This window comes from Erpetoichthys calabaricus, chromosome 18 (genome assembly GCF_900747795.2).
Source record: "Erpetoichthys calabaricus chromosome 18, fErpCal1.3, whole genome shotgun sequence".
Lineage (NCBI taxonomy): Eukaryota > Metazoa > Chordata > Cladistia > Polypteriformes > Polypteridae > Erpetoichthys > Erpetoichthys calabaricus.
This window is the reverse complement of record NC_041411.2, coordinates 74,093,837-74,111,656: the sequence shown is the minus strand read 5'-3', so window position 1 is coordinate 74,111,656 and position 17,820 is coordinate 74,093,837. Positions and strand designations below refer to the sequence as shown.

At 45.6% G+C, this 17,820-nt stretch overlaps 1 protein-coding gene across 6 annotated transcripts in view; it reads left to right on the top strand.

Annotated features, from left to right (window-relative positions):
• pxk (PX domain containing serine/threonine kinase) overlaps nucleotides 1–11,356 on the top strand; it is an 85,945-nt gene extending 74,589 nt beyond the window's left edge. Inside the window, exons 17-19 of one of the 6 annotated variants that reach the window (XM_051921013.1) lie at nucleotides 1,026–1,088; nucleotides 2,731–2,756; nucleotides 11,063–11,205. In XM_051921013.1, coding sequence (XP_051776973.1) covers nucleotides 1,026–1,088; nucleotides 2,731–2,747 — 80 coding nt within the window. In that variant the 3' untranslated portion in view covers nucleotides 2,748–2,756; nucleotides 11,063–11,205. Of the gene's footprint in view, nucleotides 1–1,025; nucleotides 1,089–2,730; nucleotides 2,762–11,062 lie in introns of all 6 variants that reach the window. The other 5 variants (XM_051921016.1, XM_051921015.1, XM_051921017.1 and 2 more) reach the window with 5 other exon arrangements.
• Nucleotides 11,357–17,820: the final 6,464 nt, after the last annotated feature.

Genomic DNA, 17,820 nt, shown 5'->3' with positions numbered 1-17,820 from the left:
AAAGGTTGGGTTGCTGCTGGAAGAAGTGTTGCTTTCGCCAGCAGGGGGCTCTTACTCTGTCTGAATGTGGATCCCAATATCCCAGTACAGTAAAAGGGACATCGTGCTGTAAACTTGCTGCCGTCCTCCAGATGAGACAATAAACCGAGGTCCTGACTCTTTGTGGTCGTAAAATATCCCTGGGCTTCCTTCATAAAAAGCAAGGGTGTATCCTGATTATGTCCTAGCTAAATTGCCCACCACGGCCTAGTCATTCTCACCCCCCCCATTATCCCCTGTCTTCAATTGGCTAACTGTCTCTCACCCCTTCACCACCTAATAGCTCATGTGTGGTGAGCATACTGGTGCAAAAATGGCTGCCATCACATCATCCGGGTGGGTGGTGCACATTGGTGATATCTGAAGTGGCTCCCCTGTCAATCTGTAAAGCGCTTTGAGTAATGAGAAAAGTGCTGTATAAATGTAAAGGATTATTATTATTATTAAAATGCCTGCATTAAAACAAACAGAAACCGGGATGTCTGCTTATTTTTAAAAAGCTCTCCTTTAAGTCTTTATTTTTGTATTAGACTACAGTGTATTCAATCCATCCATCCATTATCCAACCCGCTATATCCTAACTACAGGGTCACGGGGGTCTGCTGGGGCCAATCCCAGCCAACACAGGGCGTATGGCAGGAAACAAACCCCGGGCAGGGCGCCAGCCCACCGCACGGCACACACACACACGGGACAATTTAGGATCGCCAATGCACCTAACCTGCATGTCTTTGGACTGTGGGAGGAAACCCACGCAGACACGGGGAGAACATGCAAACTCCACGCAGGGCGGACTTAGGAAGCCAACCCGGGTTTCCTGACTGCGAGGCAGCAGTGCTACACACTGTGCCACCGTGCCGCCCACAGTGTATTCCTAACATGTAATTATGTATTTTTTTTAAAGTGTCTGACAGATCACAATAACGTATTGATTATAAGTTTTTTTTTTATATCTCTCTGACCCACGCGTATATTTTCTCTCAAAGCAGGGTCAGGCACGAGTTCCCCTTTGACGTCTCCTTCATCTCCGATTCCACCTCCTGGCACAGGTGAGTCACTTCTTTGTATTAACTGTCGGTTTGCAGCATCGAAGCAAACGGCTTTTTCAAAACCCAGACTTGACTGTGTGTTTGTAGATTTATATTCCTTTTGTTGATGTGAAATAACAAAAAAAAAATTGTGAATGGAAATTCCCAACAGTGTATGAAAGTGCTACACAACTCTTGGCTTCCCAGACTTCCTGGTTTTATTCGAGACTTTGTAATGAAAGATCGTGTGTCGTAAGCAGTGGATCTGCTCATTCCTAGTCCTACTATTGACCGTCCCCATTTCATTTTTATACTGTTGGACTTTTCAAATCAAATCAAGTTTTATTTGTCGGATACAAATGATACCTTTTATGCAGTGAAATGCTTAGTTGCTCAATTCCTATGACATTGAAGTGAATATTAAAGGGCCAGAAGAATAACGCATGACATTATAAATTCAAAAATCCAAAAAGTCTCCTCCTCAGGCTCACTGCACAGGACTTCAGGCAGGGGTGTCGATTAACTGACTGCAGCGCAGAGAAGAGGCCGTTATTGGGATGGCTGGTATCTTTGATCATTTTCTTTGCCCGGGTGTAGACGTCCTTGAAGTTAACAAGCGCACACCCAGTGATGTGTTCAGCTGACCGCGCCACTCTCTGTAGAGCCGCGTGGTGTTCCCAAGCCAGGCACCCGTCAGAACACTTTCAGTGGTGGACATGTACAAGCTCTTTATTATCTAGGAGGGCTGCCCGAAATCCCTGAGGTGTCTTGAGGTGGTACAGATGTTGCTGTGCCTTCTTCACCAAGGTGTCATTGTGCTTGGATCAGGTCAGATCCTCTGTTATGTGGACACCAATATATCTGAAACTGTCCGCCCTCTCCACCAGAGTGCTGTTAGGGGGGTGGCAGTGCCTCTGCCGTTTCCTCCCAAATTCCATAATCGGCTCCTTTGTCTTGATGACATTCAGGAGTAGAGTGTTGCCCTGACACTAGTGGGACAGTCTCTCCATTTCATTCAGGTAGGCCCACTCAGTGTTGTTAGAGATCAGGCCTACCACAGCCGTGTCATCAGCAAACTTAACAGTGATGTTAGAGTCGTGTACAGCTGTGGAGTCAAACGTGTAGAGGGAGTACGGCAGAGGACTCGGCACACAGCCCTGTGGAGCCCCTGTGTCGTGACAGAGAGAGAGACAGATGACCCCACCTGGGGTCTGCCTGTCCATGAAGTGTTGAGCTTCAGGGGATTACTGTGTTAAATGCAGAACTGAAGTCTATGAATAGCACTGGCACACAATTCCCCCGACTTGTCCAGGTGGGCCCATACAGTATGAAGGATCGTTTTATTTCTTCTCCAGTGTTTTTTCTAATATTAAAACTTCATTCTTTTGAAGAATACTGTAAATAACTGTTTTCTTTTTTATTGTCTCTCCAATTACCACTTCAATTATTTATACTCAAATATTGGTAAAGTAAATTTCTTTCTTAAATTTAGGGAAGATTTGTGAAATACGTTGCGTGTGTGACCTATAGGTGTGACATTTTATCAATATTTGACGGCCCCCAAGGGACTTTTCATAAGTGATTAACAATGTTCCATAACTTGTAGAACTGAATATACTGATTGACTGCCTCTCTTTTTCTTCCTATGCTGTCTCCTCTGTAGAGCATGCACCATTTTGAACATTTTGGGTAATGTAAATAAAAGCTGTATTCTTTACATTTAAAAAATAAGAGAATTTAAATGTACACTTGATTTTGACCATGCCAGCTGCTATGTCATTTTTGTGACATGATGATTTGATGATTACCTTAGCCTGGGCTTGTTATAAAATACATGAATTATGACATTGGGACTATAATTGAGCACGGCTTCTCTAGAATTCTCTTACAAGACACAGGACACATTTTACCAAATGGCTGTATCTCTGTCATTCCAAAAGGTGGCACATCACAGATTATAAAATGCATTGCATTTGCCATTCCAACAGATGGTGCATCACAAATATTAACACTGCTTTTACGAATGACATATAACAGAGACTTATGTATTGCATGGTGCACTGCAAATGTTAAACGCCAACTTCTGCATTGATTGTTCAGATTTCGACCTGTCCTAGGTGGGTAGCACAGCTAATTACATGTAAAGTGAAAATAGTGCCAAAAATCCTCCATAGCTAGACCTGTCTCTGTTTTCTCTGCATGTTGGCGATGCTGGCCAGTTCAGCTTTGTGACTATTCTAATAATTCCCTTTGCACATATCATTAGCCATTGCCAGTCTAGCTTTATTGTTAATACCTTCAAAGCATAGAAGTGATCAACTGTATATTGCTTAGGTATCTCAAATGGCTAAAGTGCATAAATAGAAACATACAGTTAGGTCCATAAATATTTGGACAGAGACAACTTTTTTCTAATTTTGGTTCTGTACATTACCACAATGAATTTTAAATGAAACAACTCAGATGCAGTTGACGTGCAGACTTTCAGCTTTAATTCAGTGGGGTGAACAAAACGATTGCATAAAAATGGGAGGCAACTAAAGCATTTTTTGAACACAATCCCTTCATTTCAGGGGCTCAAAAGTAATTGGACAGTTGACTCAAAGGCTATTTCATGGGCAGGTGTGGGCAAGTCCGTCGTTATGTCCTTATCAATTAAGCAGATAAAAGGCCAGGAGTTGATTTGAGGTGTGGTGCTTGCATGTGGAAGATTTTGCTGTGAACAGACAACATGCGGTCAAAGGAGCTCTCCATACAGGTGAAAGAAGCCATCCTTAAGCTGCAAAAACAGAAAAAACCCATCTGAGAAATTGCTACAATATCACGAGTGGCAAAATCTACAGTTTGGTACATCCAGAGAAAGAAAGCAAAGCACTGGTGAACTCAACAACACAAAAAGACCTGGACATCCACGGAAGACAACAGTGGTGGATGATCGCAGAATCATTTCCATGGTGAAGAGAAACCCCTTCACAACAGCCAACCAAGTGAACAACACTCTCCAGGGGGTCGGCGTATCGATATCCAAGTCTACCATAAAGAGAAGACTGCAGGAAAGTAAATACAGAGGGTGCACTGCAAGGTGCAAGCCACTCATAAGCCTCAAGAATAGAAAGGCTAGATTGGACTTTGCTAAAGAACATCTAAAAAAGCCAGCAGAGTTCTGGAAAAACATTCTTTGGACAAATGAAACCAAGATCAACCTCTACCAGAATGATGGCAAGAAAAAAGTATGGAGAAGGCGTGGAACAGCTCATTATCCAAAGCATAGCACATCATCTGTAAAACACGGTGGAGGGATGCAGTGTGATGGCTTGGGTGTGCATGGCTGCCAGTGGCACTGGGACACTAGTGTTTATTGATGATGTGACACAGGACAGAAGCAGCCGAATGAATTCTGAGGTGTTCAGAGACATACTGTCTGCTCAAATCCAGCTAAATACAGCAGTCAAATTGTTTGGGTGGCGTTTCATGATACAGATGGACAATGACCCAAAACATACAGCCAAAGCAACCCAGCAGTTTATTAAAGCAAAGAAGTGGAAAATTCTTGAATGGCCAAGTCAGTCACCTGATCTTAACCCAACTGAGCAGGCATTTCACTTGTTGAAGACTAAACTTCAGACAGAAAGGCCCACAAACAAACAGCAACTGAAAGCCGCTGCAGTAAAGGCCTGGCAGAGCATTAAAAAGGGGGAAACCCAACATCTGGTGATGTCCAGGAGTTCAAGACTTCAGGCTGTCATTGCCAGCAAAGGGTTTTCAACCAAGTATTAGAAATGAACATTTGATTTCCAGTTATTTCATTTGTCCAATTACTTTTGAGCCCCTGAAATGAAGGGATTGTGTTCAAAAAATGCTTTAGTTGCCTCCCATTTTTATGCAATCGTTTTGTTCACCCCACTGAATTAAAGCTGAAAGTCTGCACTTCAACTGCATCGGAGTTGTTTCTTTTAAAATTCATTGTGGTAATGTACAGAACCAAAATTAGAAAAAGTTGTCTCTGTCCAAACATTTATGGACCTCACTGTACATACGTACATACAGTAGATATTCAAACCCAGTTCATCCATTTCAGTGCCACTGTGGCTGGAGCCTATCCTGGCAGCTTCTGGTGCAAGGCAGGAACTGGCACTGGACAGGACACCAGGCCATTGTGGAGCCTACAGCCGCATATACCGACGGCCACACAATGCCAGCCTCGAGTCACTCTTTGACAGGCACATCTCCACACAAAAACAACAGGGCACTTGGTTTGAACCCAAGATGCTGGATCCATGAGGCAGCAAAGCTACCCACTTTGCCAGTTAAACTATAATTAGAGTGTATTTTAGCCTTTTGTTTTTGCCAAATCTGAATCAAGTGGGCTAAGGAATCATCTAATAATCTGCCACACAGATCTGTCTGGTTTGGGGTGCAGAGGGGAAAAAAACTGAACAAGAGCAAGTCTATCTATCTATCTATCTATCTATCTATCTATCTTATAGTGCATATCTATCTATCTATCTATCTATCTATCTATCATTAGTATATAGTGCCTTTCATATCTATCTATCTATCTATCTATCTATCTATCTATCTATCTATCTATCTATCTATCTATCTATCATTAGTATATAGTGCCTTTCATATCTATCTATCTATCTATGTATCTTTTAATTATATAGTGCCTTTCATCGATCTATCATATAGTGCCTTTCACCTATCTGTCTCTCTGTCTATCTGTCTATCTATCTATTTACCCCCTTCTTGTACTCCTGACTTTGTTTGCTTGATCATTCGGAAACTGTAGAAGACGAGATCATCCTGATGCTCGTATGCTGCCTTAATGAGGTGCCATTTCTTTTCATACGCTGCCCACTGCTCGCTCCCTGTGGTTGACATATCAGTATTGTGCAGTATATGCCAGGTACAGCAGCATTTTATAGAAGGGTGGCATATTGTGTTCTTTTACATACATTTCATTGTTTTTTTCGGTTGTATTCATTGTCAACACCACTGCATGAAACATGAAAACAAATCATAAAAAATGAAGTGAAAAGTACAAAGTGCCAATGGTGCATAGCACCTGGAGTAGGGAACTGCTTCCCACCCATCTGCACTGACGCTAACAAGAAGGTGAGACGTGCTGCAGAATACACAGATCAGATGAACAAGCTTGTGGCACGAGGTTCGGGTCGTATCATGTCTCTGGTGAACTGTCAGCACATGGACGGCTACGTAATAATGTAATAAAAGTAGTGAACAGCCAACCCATTAGTGAGGTTTTTCTTAAACTATGGGTCACAACTCAATGTCTGAATTTGGGTCACACCAAGTCATGAATCACAACAGAGCTGAATGGGAAAGGGTCCAGGACGTGTATTTCAATGGGTCGCAATGAGCAAGGGGAAACAACAATTGGTGACGATTCTGTGAAGGGTGTGGGACGATAATTGGCGACGATTATTTAAGGGGGAAAAGGGCCGACGATCGGCAGCAATTTTCCGAAGGAGTGGGACGGTAATTGGTTTAGTGTTGCACTGAGGCGGAAATCGGAGTTAATGACAGGATGCCTCCTCAGTGAAGCCCCACTATGCACACAGCAGCTGCTCCTGCTCAGTATGTACAACTTCACGTGACTACAGTGTTATCTTCTAACAAATAATATGAACCTAAAGTTTAAATGCTGAATGTCTGTGTGTCTGAAGGCAGGAACCTCACAACGTGCACATGAAAACACTTCTGGAAACAGTTGCAGTCTTATCATTGTTTTAAGTTACCTCGTTTATTCTATCGTATCACAATATACTGACGTCTGTCAAAACAGAGTGAGTGAACGTTAAATATTAAAATAAAACAAAACAGATTACCTGAGACCGTAAGCACGCTGGGTTGACAGACTTCTAAAAGAATTCCTCCACTGCAGTGTGGCCGCCTTTGTCCAGTTTTCAGGCTTTTTTAATGTGGTGCTTTTCCTATTTTGCAAAAATTGATTATTAGAAGTTTAAACAAAGTTGTGAGATACACAGCAGCCATTACTGACGGGGCGCTCGAGAGACTGAGCGCGGAGTCTGAGTGTCTGGGCTTGTGAGGGTCCTGAATAAAAACCAACAGCCAGGCCTTTAATGACCTCTTGGGCACGGCCATCAGCAGTGTGTCTGCCCGCGGTGAGAGTGTCGACCTCGTCATCGAGAGGGTTACTTACCACGGCAGTGACATTCACGTCTCTGGTGACTCTGCCTATGAAGTCAGTTGACGGATTGGGAGAGCATGGGGGGTCAAGAGGTCACTGGAAAGGGGTGTGTGGTGCTCCTGATATATAAAGAAAAGGACGAAGGTCCAAGTCTTTAGAGTCCTGATGCTTCTTGTCTTGCTATATGGTTGTGAGACATGGACGCCATCCAGTGACCTGAGACGAAGACTGGACTCTCTGTGTCTCTCCAGAAAATCCTTGAGTTTGACTTTGCGTTGCTCATGGAGTCCCGAATGAGGCACATGACCTGCACTGTGAGGGAGCATCAGTTACGGCACTACGGCCATGTGGCGCGTTTCCCCCGAGGGTGATCCGGCTCCTAAGATCCTCATTGTTGGGGAACCGAGTGGCTGGACCAGACCAAGGGGTCACCCACATAACACCTGGCTGTGGGAGATAGAGGGTCATTTCCGGAGGGTGGGACTGGACCGTGTGTCTGTCTAGGGGGTTGCAAACTGGGGTCCCAAGTTGTTTTGTCGTGTAGAGGGTGCGGCACGCTGTACCAGTGCAGGCTCTCCAACTTGACTGGCGAACAGGAAGTCGACTTACTCGTCAATGCGTCGCTACTGAGTTTTGTGAAAAGGACCCATTGGTCTGAGATGAGGGCTCATTGCCGGCCAGTTTCAAACAGTCCAGGTATGCCTCTTTAACCGTCCTTTTATCCTTTTTAGATGTACGTTTTGCGTCATTGTCCTGCTAGGGGACCCTTGATCTCCAATCCTGACCCACCTTTCTGACGTTAGGTAGCACATTTCACTCCAGAATACCTTGATAATCCTCCGACTTCATGATTCCTTTAATATTTGCAAGGCCTCCAGTTCCTGAGGCGGCAAAACAGCCCCACAACATCATGGAACCTCCTCCAGCGGGGTGTTGTGGTCCTTACAAGCTTTATATCTTCTTCGCCTATAAATGTATTAGTGGTCTGCATTGCCATGGAGCTAAATTTTGGTTCCACTTGTCCACAAAATGTTTCCCCAGAATGATTGTAGTTTCCTGCGGTGGGCTGGCACCCTGCCCGGGGTTTGTTTCCTGCCTTGTGCCGCTTCCAGCAGATCCCCGTGACCCTGTGGTTCGGATATAGCAGGTTGGATAATGGATGGATGGATGATTGTGGTTTCTCAAGGTGGGCCTTTTTATGAGTGTCTTTGAGAACTGTGGGGGTCTTCCTTGGCTTTCACACATAAACTCCTTCTTAGTTTGGTACACGCTCTTAAGTTGTGACTCCAGATTGCCAGCCTTGAACTCTTTGGATGTTGTACATGCACGTTTTTCAGCAGTTCACAATGACCTGCTAAGACTTTCTTAGATTATATTCCCAAGAGTTTCTTGAAGGTTCCAAGGGCAGAAAACATCTTACTAACATTGTGAACTGTAGACACAGGAATCCCGAGGTCTTTAGACCCTGCACTTTATAGCTTTGTATCCCTGAAGCAGATTGTCAGCCATAGTTTGGTGCTCTGTAGGTGCCAAGAAAATTCTCAACAACATCCTTGAATGACTTCCATGCGATTTCCTTCCGGCCCCACCTGCAGGTCTTTCATTACACGTCTGATTTGTGGACCAACAAAAATACCTTTCTGAATCTTCGCATAAATCTGTGGAAACGTCTGTCTCAAATATCGAAATCCTTCACCTTCCCTGTTCATCGATTTCATTAAATTTTTCATCAAGTTTCCCATTTTATATGAAGAGGTGGCAAAAACAGACGTGGTTTATGGGTTTATCAGAGCTGCACTCCTTAGTAAGTTCTGCCTCAAGTTTTAGATCACCTCTGATGATCCTGGTTGTACTTATTTTACTGTACAAGTTTACTTCTAATATGACTGGAAATCGCAAAAAAAAATCTCTCTATTATAAAAAAAAAAAAATCTTGGGAGGGAGACTAGGGAGACGAGATCTTCTCAGAAGACAATTTGATGTCCCGCCAGAGACACTTTAACGTCACGCAAGACGAGGCAGTGAGACAACATTTAAAACAAGTTCACGGACATCTAACCTAGCAGTTGTTGGAATGCTTTTGGCAGACACACTTCATGTGCTCCCAGCTCTTAAAACAACAACAAGCAGAAGACGCAGCTCGCCAGCAGCAGCAAGCCAGCAGATGATCCCATCGCTTCTCCTTAGCATGCGTTCAGCCCCAAATTCACAACACGAGCAGCAGAAATTTGAAGTGGCATAAGAACAGCAGGTGTACAGGCTTTGAAATGATCGACACAAAGCGCAACAAGAAGAATACGCAGCTCGCCAGCAGCAACAAGCCAGCAGATGATCCAATCGCTTCTCCTTAGCGTGCGTTCAGCCCAAATCCCCCCCCCCCGCCCCCTTTCACAACACGAGTGGCAAAGACACGAAGTGGCCAAAGGACAGCAGGTGTACAGGCTTTGAACTGATTGACACACAGCGTGACAAGCAGAAAACGCAGCTCGCCAGCAGCAACAAGCCAGCAGATGATCCGACGGCATCTCCTTAGCTTGCGTTCTGCCGACCTCCCTTCACAAAACGAGCAGCGTTATACGTCTTGTGAGAGAGAGATGTAACCACACCCGGCATCCTCCCCCACCATCGAAGCCAACCCACCACCAGGTGGTGATCAGTTGACAGCTCCGCCCCTCTCTTCACCCGAGTGTCCAAGACATGTGGCCGCAAGTCCAACGACACAACCACGAAGTCGATCATTGAGGCCTAGGGTGTCCTGGTGCCAGGTGTACATATGGACTCCCCTATGCTTGAACATGGTGTTCGTTATGGACAATCCGTAACGAGCAAAGAAGTCCGATAACAAAACACCACTCGGGTTCAGATCGGGGGGGCCATTCCTCCCAATCATGCCCTTCCAGGTCTCGCCGTCATTGCCCGCGTGAGCATTGAAGTCTCCCAGCAGTACGAGGGAGTCCCCAGACGGTGTGCCCTCTAGCGCCCCCTCCAGGGACTGCAGACTGCTGTTCGGCGCATACGGCCCCCCCCACCCGAAGGCGGAGGGAGGCTACCCTCTCGTCAGTTCAGATGATACACCTAAAAGTGTTCAAGAAGCAAAATGGCCGTCATTAACTTCTGTGAACCAAACTCTTGACCATCGTCTTGTTTTCTGTTTTGCGTCCCCTCTGTGAGTGCGGGGGGGGGGGGGGGGATTTGGGGGGGTCTTTGATCTGCCATGTCAAGTCTCGTCTGGTCCTCTTCCACATCAAATTCATTTCATTTTCACTTCACGCCTCTACTTGTACGGCTGCACGTTGCCTGCCGTCGACTCTGTGAGCGAGTAGATGTCTTTGGCGCTCACTCTGCTCAGTGCTTATTAATATTATTATTATTTTCTTTTTTTCTTTTCTGCATTGACAGCGTTTGACGGTAAGTCAGGAATGCTTTCACAAAAGAAAAGCTAACCATGAAAAGTGTGAAAGGCTAAAAAGCCACAACTCTCTTCAGGCTCGCTTTGCTCTTCTTTTGTGGTTCGCCATCAGCTTCTTGGGTCCCTGAAAACTATTTTTATTTTATTTTTATTTTTTGTTGCTGCTGCATGTCACAGTCACTTGCTGAATATTCCGTCTCGGCTCGACTTGAACGCTTCTCTGCATTACTGTTCACGCACCGGCCAACAGCAGCCTAATAGTGAAGTGCTTCTTCATTCAGCTTTAGCGTTAACGTGAACACTTTGTCTGTAGAACGTCTGCAGCAGATGACATGAGTGGAGTGATTGAGGATCATGGATGATGATGATGAGGATGATTATTGCCTCTCACTGCTTGTTTTAATTTTGCAGGGTTACCTTCGGCTTCTGCTCCACCACCACCAGCTCCACCACCGCCTCCTCCTCCTCTTCCTCTTTCTCCTGAGGTCAGCGTGCCATCTCCGGCAGAGTCTTCACTTCCACCACGAGCCGATGCCGGCAGAGGAGCCTTACTTGCCTCCATTCAGAACTTCTCAAAGCAAAGCCTGAAGAGAGCAGAGACCAGCGACCACAGCACTCCTCGTGTGAGCTCTGCCTCCAGCCAGTAAAGGCCACAGTTGTTGTGCATCTGCTTTGCTTCATTAAATAAAAGTCTGTCTAGAGGTGTACAGAGTCCTCCGTGTGCCCTCCGTGTAAACTCACCACGATGTCCTACAGCATGTGTCTCACCAGGGTGCAGTCCCAGCCCGGAAGATAGGTGGGCGTCTTTTTTTATTCTTTGTGACCCAATATAAATGTGCTTCAGCTATGAGTTGTGCCCTCTTTGTTTTTGGGGGTGTTTAATGGGGAAACACATTTTGGATACAGTTGTTCCCAACAGGGTGGCACCGTGGGTAGCGCTGCTGCCTCGCAGTAAGGGTTTGCTTCCTGGGTCCTCCCTGCGTGGAGTTCTCCCACAGTCCAAAGACATGCAGGTTCGGTGGATTGGCGATCCTGAATTGGCCCTAGTGTGTGCGTACGGTGGGTTGGCGCCCTGCCCGGGGATTGGTTCCTTCCTTGAGCCCTGTGTTGGCTGGGATTGGCTCCAGCAGACCCCTGTGACCTTGTAGTTCGGATTCAGTGGGTTGGAAAATGGATGACTGGATGGATGGATTGTTCCCAACATCACAGTAGGAAGGGCGTGACAAGACAGTGTGGTCCATGCTGTCTATAGCACTGACCCTGAGTGGGTGGCCACACTCGCGCTCCAGCTACTGGAATTGAGTAAGTCGCCTGGCATGCACATCTTTGGGCTAAGGGGGCACAACTGTAGAGCTTCCAGAAAACTCACATAGACATAACATACTAAATGAGGCGGTGACGTTAACTGCAGTGCCAGCACTCCATTCTGGGAGAAGGACACAAGGGTGGCACACGTCAGTTAGAAGAGCAAAAATGGACGTGTGCCCGACGGGTTCAGCGTGTGAGCAGCGTTAAAATAAGCTTACTGTGTTTCCTGCCCCCCCCGCCACTTCGTAACTTAATGCCATGTCACACCTGACGATTCTTCTGTTGTATCGCTCGTTTCCGTGATCGTATCTGCGCTCGAACGGCCACCACGACTCGCTCTAACTAGGCCGTGACTTGCTCCAACATAACCAGTTTAGCCTTAAGTTGTAGGGGTGGACGTCGGGGTGCAAGAGTTGAGGACCAATGAATGTTCAGCTGGAAATACAAGACGTACAGTACAGAGATGAGGAAGGAGGAATTGCGAGTGTGTGAGGCCTCTCAAACCGGAGAGACGCTCATCTGGCTGCGGTCTTGTGTTTTACACACCACGACACAATAGAAAAGAAAAGGTCCGAGATTACGGCTGAACTCTCCATACCCGCTGACCCATCCTAGGATACTAGACAGCGTGCTATTGAAGGGGGCTGGGCGGTCGTCATGCCCGTCTCGAAATCTGACATGCCCAGTGATTTGGGGGTCATTTAAATTGACGTGATGGTTAAATCTGACATGTGACATCAGCTTAAAGGAGGAGAATACTGGCAGCGGTTGATAACATTTAGAAATCTTATGTTTGACATTTCTGTATTGATTTAGACATTCAGAGAGATCTGTAGCTTTGAAACCAGAAGGTGTTTTCTGACGCGTAGTTTTGTTGTCCGTTCAAAACTCAACATGCCAGGGCTGTGACCTTATTTAAGAAAAATAAAGATACACAGTGAAAATGATGTTAACACTAATGGCACTACTATGTATATACTTGGAGGCAATTTGTGTGGCACGTGTGTCGAACGTGACGGCGAACAGCTTGACTCGTTCCTGTAAATCACGGGTGTCAAACTCCAGGCCTTGGTGGGCCGCACTGGCTGCAGGTTTTCGTAATAAGTGACCAGTTGTCACTGCTCATTAACTTCTTTTCTTTAGCCCTGTTTTTAAGGATTCGGCCCCCTGAATTGATTCTTTTCTTTGTTAAATGACAGCCAAACAGAAATTAGACGTGAAACGAGCCAACAAACAAATTATCATTTAAACTGGGGATTCAAACTCCAGCCAGTTTGTTAATGAGATGCTGATTCTTGAACCTGTCACTTAATTCCATGGCCTGTTGCTGCTCTCATTCGGCCACAGACTGTTGATTTTCTGTTTTTCTGAGCCCTTCACCTCTCTTTATTTTCAGATATTGTGTGACGGGCACAGGTGAGCTGGTCTCTTGTTTTGTGTCTCATTATTGTTTGACTGCTAATTAAAGACAAAAACAACTAGGGGGGGGGGGGGGGTCTGAGTCACGTCAATTAAAACAAAGGCAAAAGAAGTTAATTAGCAGCAAAAACTGATCACTGATTAAGGCGATGGTTAGAATGAAAACCTACACCCACTGCGGCCCTCCAGGACCGGAGTTCGACACCCCTGCTGTAAATCATCTGCCACATATGAAGTATCGTCTCCGCCATTCAAATGTTAACTCGCCCTGTATTTGTGTGGGATAAAACTGAGCGGCAGGCAGTTGTGATGGGAGTCACTGTTGGCGTTGTAAATGCCAGTGACATCAAGCAGCACTTTGAATCGCGTGGTGCCCCCTTGCTAAACAGGACGCTGTATGTAGAAAAGCAACAAAAAAGTCCAGGAGCTCTGTGGGAGGTTCATTGTGCGGCTTGTGGCGCCGTGTGGCACAGTATAGCATGGGCACCGCCTGGTCCAGTGCCTAGCGCCGGGTCATTGTTTGAAGATGACCTGGTGAATAAGGACAATAAAAGTGTTAGGAGTTGCACATACAGATTTTGATGGTGTTTCGTTTTTTGCTGGAATTTGCTCCTCATTCGTTGATCCGCTTTGTCAACCGTCAAGTGTTTGGGGGGTTGGTTTGTTTTTTTGTTTTTTTTTTGGGGCCTCTCAATGGAGGTGAAAATGCCGGAGCCTAAGCTGCGTCCCTCTGGCACAATTTTGGACAGGAAAAGACTGTCGAAGCCCACGCTCTGAATGCCGAGAACTAGAATTTTGATTTGCAGCTGAAGACTCCCCACATCCTCCACATGCTGCTCACGTTCACAGGGTGAGTTTCTTCTTTTAGACTCTGTGTGTCATCGTGTCGTCATTAAATCTGACCCCCCCCCCCCCCCCCCCCCAGTGATTTTCAGTCGTCAGCACCTGCCTACAGTTGTGTAGGTCCCCCTTATGTCACCAGCACAGCCTCCCCAGCCACTTTACGGAGGGTGTTAGGCTGCTGTGTTGTAGCACGTTGTGTTGCAGCCAGTGGGCTCACTAGTGGACATTTTATCTACTGCTGTCTGTTGAAGTGATCGACGGTGCTGTGTGATACTTTCCCCCATTTCTAACCAATGGGGACCCCCGAACCCCCCACATGTTATCTACCCTCTCTTCATATCACGCTCTTTCACGGAGGTGGGACCCCACCGGCAGTTCTTGATTCCTGCCTGTGGCAGCGGCAAAGTGGGGGGGTTTTACTTAGAAACAACTTAGTGGGCAAGTGGTCCCTCCTGACAAATAAACGACAAATGTCCCTGGGGTGGTTTGTCCCCCTTTATATTCAGAGCAGCTTCATTCACTGCTGATTGCTCAAAGATCAGGCGTCTTCCTCATGGAGGTGAGAGGCTCAACTGGTTGACGATTGATCAAAGGGCCGAGACCCCCTTGGACTTACACTCATCAACATATAAACGAAATGGGGGGGGGGGGCTTGGCTTTTCATTTTGCCCCCAGTCTGTGGGTTGTGACACCATGCAGGTTGGGAAATGCAACACTCGAAGACTCCTACAGTCTCCATATCCTAATTGCATATAAAATATTACTGTTAGTGATGGCCGTTTGTAACACCCTGGGGACGCTTAGCCACTGACTGTAGTGAAAACGGCACACGGCTTACAAACTCCGTGACGTAACACTCTAATATTCTGTCATTCCTATAACAAGTGGATAATTACTTGCGCTTTGTCAATCATTAGGACCCTAACTTTCACAATTTCTATATTGTAGTGCAGTGGTCCTCATGCTCCCCTGTGACTGTCCGCTCACTTTACTGAATTAGCTTCTCCTACTTTGCATCCTTAAAATGCAGCACTGACATTTTTACATTTAGAAGTTATTGCTTCAAGTGCTTACCCTTCTTGTTGTTTTCCTGTTATTTTGCCCATCTCTCTGCGGAGTTTGCCGTCTTCATTTAATCCTAATAATGACAATTAAGAACAAGCAGAGCAGACACCCGGGCCAACGACACTGAATGCTGAAAGGCTGCAGCTACTTCAGCGTCAGACCCAATAATTAGTAAATAACGGATTAAATAATAAGAGGAGCTGGAAAATCAGGATGATGATACAAATCTGAACAAAAAACAAATTAAAACAGTGCACTAAATTAGTCCCACGTAACACCCATCCATCCAGTAACCAACCCGCTATATCCTAACTACAGGGTCACGGGGGTCTGCTGGAGCCAATCCCAGCCAACGCTGGGCAGGAAACAAACCCCGGGCAGGGCGCCAGCCCACCGCAGGGCACACACACACGCACTAGGTACAATTTAGGATCACCAGTACACCTAACCTGCATGTCTTTGGACTGTGGGAGGAGACACGGGGAGAACATGCAAAGTCCACGCAGGGAGGAACCAGGAACTGAACCTCAGGTCTCCTAACTGCGAGGCAGCAGCGCTACCACTGGGCCACCCCCCACGTAACATACATTCTAATAAGAATTTATCAAACTTAGTCATGTGGTAACAAGTCAAGTAAAATGACACCTTTCATTGACTAAAAAAAAAAAAGATTACAATATGCAAGCTTTCGAGGCAACTCAGGCCCCTTCTTCACGAGGCAGATGTAATCGAACAATAAAAGGTGTCATTTGACGTGACTTGTCACTACATTCATAATGGCTAACACGGTACAACACCCTAGTACTCCAAACTTAGTCATGTGAGTTCTGCATTGACCACAAAACACAGAAACAGGGGAACAGCAGCTCACTGCGTTAAGCTAGGAGTCCAGTCTGGCTTGGACACATCTGGGGACACCTCGCTAAAAAGCTTGGAGTGGACAGATTTGAGGAGGGGGTTCTTCCTAAAAAAGCCCCTTCAGTATCCACCAGTCTGCACTTCAAATTTTCAGGGTTGCCGTACTTTATTTCTACATCTCTGTTTCTTAAAAATAACTAGAAAGTCAGGGAGCGAGGAAAGGAAAATGAACACAAAACTTGACATTAAGAAGAAATGGAAAGCTAAGATTATTAATTGAAGAGCTCATAATGATCATCACTACAGGGCATAACAGCAGCAAACAGTGTAAAGAGAAGCATTGTGGTCTGTGTCTATACACATACAGTACATATTCTGGTATGGCATGTTAGACAGTAACATTAACTCACTTTAGTTACTCCTGTAGACCAGTGCTTTCTACTGGGTGCTACGCAGCCTATTCCAGCAGTCACTGGTTCAAGTGAGGCATGGCACCCGCTCAGAGCCTTTCAGCCACAGGTTTGTTCATTGTGAGCACAGGCACTCCCTCTAATTGTTCTCGCCCACTTTGATGCCAAACTCACTCAGAGTTGTCTCCAGATGTGTGTGTGTTTTTTTTTAATGTCTGGGTCTTAGAGACTAGGAGTCCAGTAATAAAACCAAAACTGAAGTTAGTTGGTACAAAAACCAGCAGCCATAGAGGGTCTCCTAGAACTGAGTTTGAGGACCACTGCTATAGAAGGTGCCCACACATTTCCTTAAGACTTTTTTTGTTTCACATTTGCAAAAAAAAAATTTAATTTAGTGCAGCTTAGTCTTTTAAAGAAAACTGTAAATTGCAAGAGAAGTGCTGTTTTTAATATCTGCTGAATTTGTTACTTTTAAATCCGAGGTGTACGTTAATGGTATTCTCCTCAAAAGCGGCACTTTACAATTCATTCCTTCTTACAGTGGTGTGCACAGACTGTACAATCGTGGACAAAAGTTTTGAGAATAACAAGTTTTGGTTTTCACAAAGTTTACTGCTTCAGTGCTTTTAGGTCTTTTTGTCAGATGTTTCTCTGGTGTACTGAAGTAGAATTACAAGCAGTCCAGAAGTTTCAAAGGCTTTTAGTGACAATGACATTAAGGTTAGGCGCAGAGTCCATACTCGCAGTGGTGGACCTTCTTCCTTTTTCAAGACCTCTGCACTTCACCCTGGCAGGCTGGCAATCAACTTCTGGGCCAAATCATTCTTGCATAATCAATGCTTGGAGGTTGTCACAATTGGTGGGTTTTTGTTTGCCCACCTGCCTCTTGAGGATTGACCACAAATTCTCAATGGGACTAAAAATTTTGATGTTTTGTTCCCAGAGCCACTTAGTTCTTACTTTTGCCTTATGGGCCGGTTGTCCATCATGCTGGAAAAGGCATTGTTGGAAAGCAAACTTTTCTTGGATTGTTGGAAGAAGTTGCTCTCGAAGTTTTGGTCCCATTCGTTATTCATGGCTCAGGATGGGGGGGCACCACCAGTGCAGAGCTTGCTCAGGAATGGCAGCAGGCAGGTGGGAGTGAGGCAAATACTTTTGGAGGATGGCCTGGTGGGTGTTAAGAAGGGCAGCAAAGAAGCCAAGAAAAACATCAGGGACAGACTGATATTCTGCAAAAGGTACAGGGATTGGACTGCTGGGGTCAAA